Source organism: Trichinella spiralis (assembly GCF_000181795.1).
Source record: "Trichinella spiralis strain ISS 195 chromosome Unknown Scfld505, whole genome shotgun sequence".
NCBI lineage: Eukaryota > Metazoa > Nematoda > Enoplea > Trichinellida > Trichinellidae > Trichinella > Trichinella spiralis.
The window spans coordinates 1-708 of NW_003527444.1; the positions used below are offsets into that span (position 1 = coordinate 1).

The following is a 708-nucleotide window of genomic DNA, read 5'->3' on the forward strand; positions in this document are numbered from 1 at the left end:
GGGCAATTTTTCCGTCCTAAGCAACGGCGACACCAAAACACGTTGCTTACCTGAACCGCCAGAAGTCGATGGTGTATCTGGCGTGGACGGAATTTTGGATCTCGCTCCGCGCTTGGAGAGGCATGGCGTACGTGGGCTACTCGAAGTGGTCGGTTTTCTTTTCGGTGGTGATGGTGTGGAGGCTTTTATAGTGGGTTGACCACACTTGTCACGACCAGATTTACTAACGTTGGGAGTGCGGGGCGAACTGGCCTCACTACGGTCCGCAACAGCGTTACCGCATACGGCTTGGCCACATTCCGCACCACAGCTCTCTCGTCTTTTTCCATCACCGCTTGGCGCTCTTCTATTACGGCGCGCCGTTTTACCCGTAATTTTCTTCGATTCCACCACGTCGACGTCCACAGTACTCGCCGATTCACCTCCGTGGTGACCCGCTTCACGAACCGACGCCTCCATCAGCTTCTTTCGCCCACGCGTAACCATCCTCGTACCAAGGTCCGTTGCGCTCGTACTACTGCGAGATCCACGCCGTCTTTCTACCCGTACAATTTGGCCTTCATAGTTGACCTCTTTTCCGCGACGGCGACCCGACTTCAAGGCTGGTGTCTTTGCACTACACATTGTCGCTGCCACCCGGCTGTCACTCGATCTCACGAACCACTCGACCGATCGTAACCAATGCGATTCCAATTCCTAAAACACAAT

General features: G+C 54.7%; 1 protein-coding gene across 1 annotated transcript; it reads right to left on the bottom strand.

Moving 5' to 3' along the window:
* Positions 1-50: 50 nt before the first annotated feature.
* Tsp_15071 (conserved hypothetical protein) lies at positions 51-696 on the bottom strand (the record flags this gene model as incomplete). The annotated part of the gene is made up of 1 exon (XM_003370802.1): positions 51-696. A coding segment is annotated over one exon (646 nt), but the record flags the coding sequence as incomplete, so codon positions are not given.
* Between the last annotated feature and the right edge of the window lie 12 nt (positions 697-708).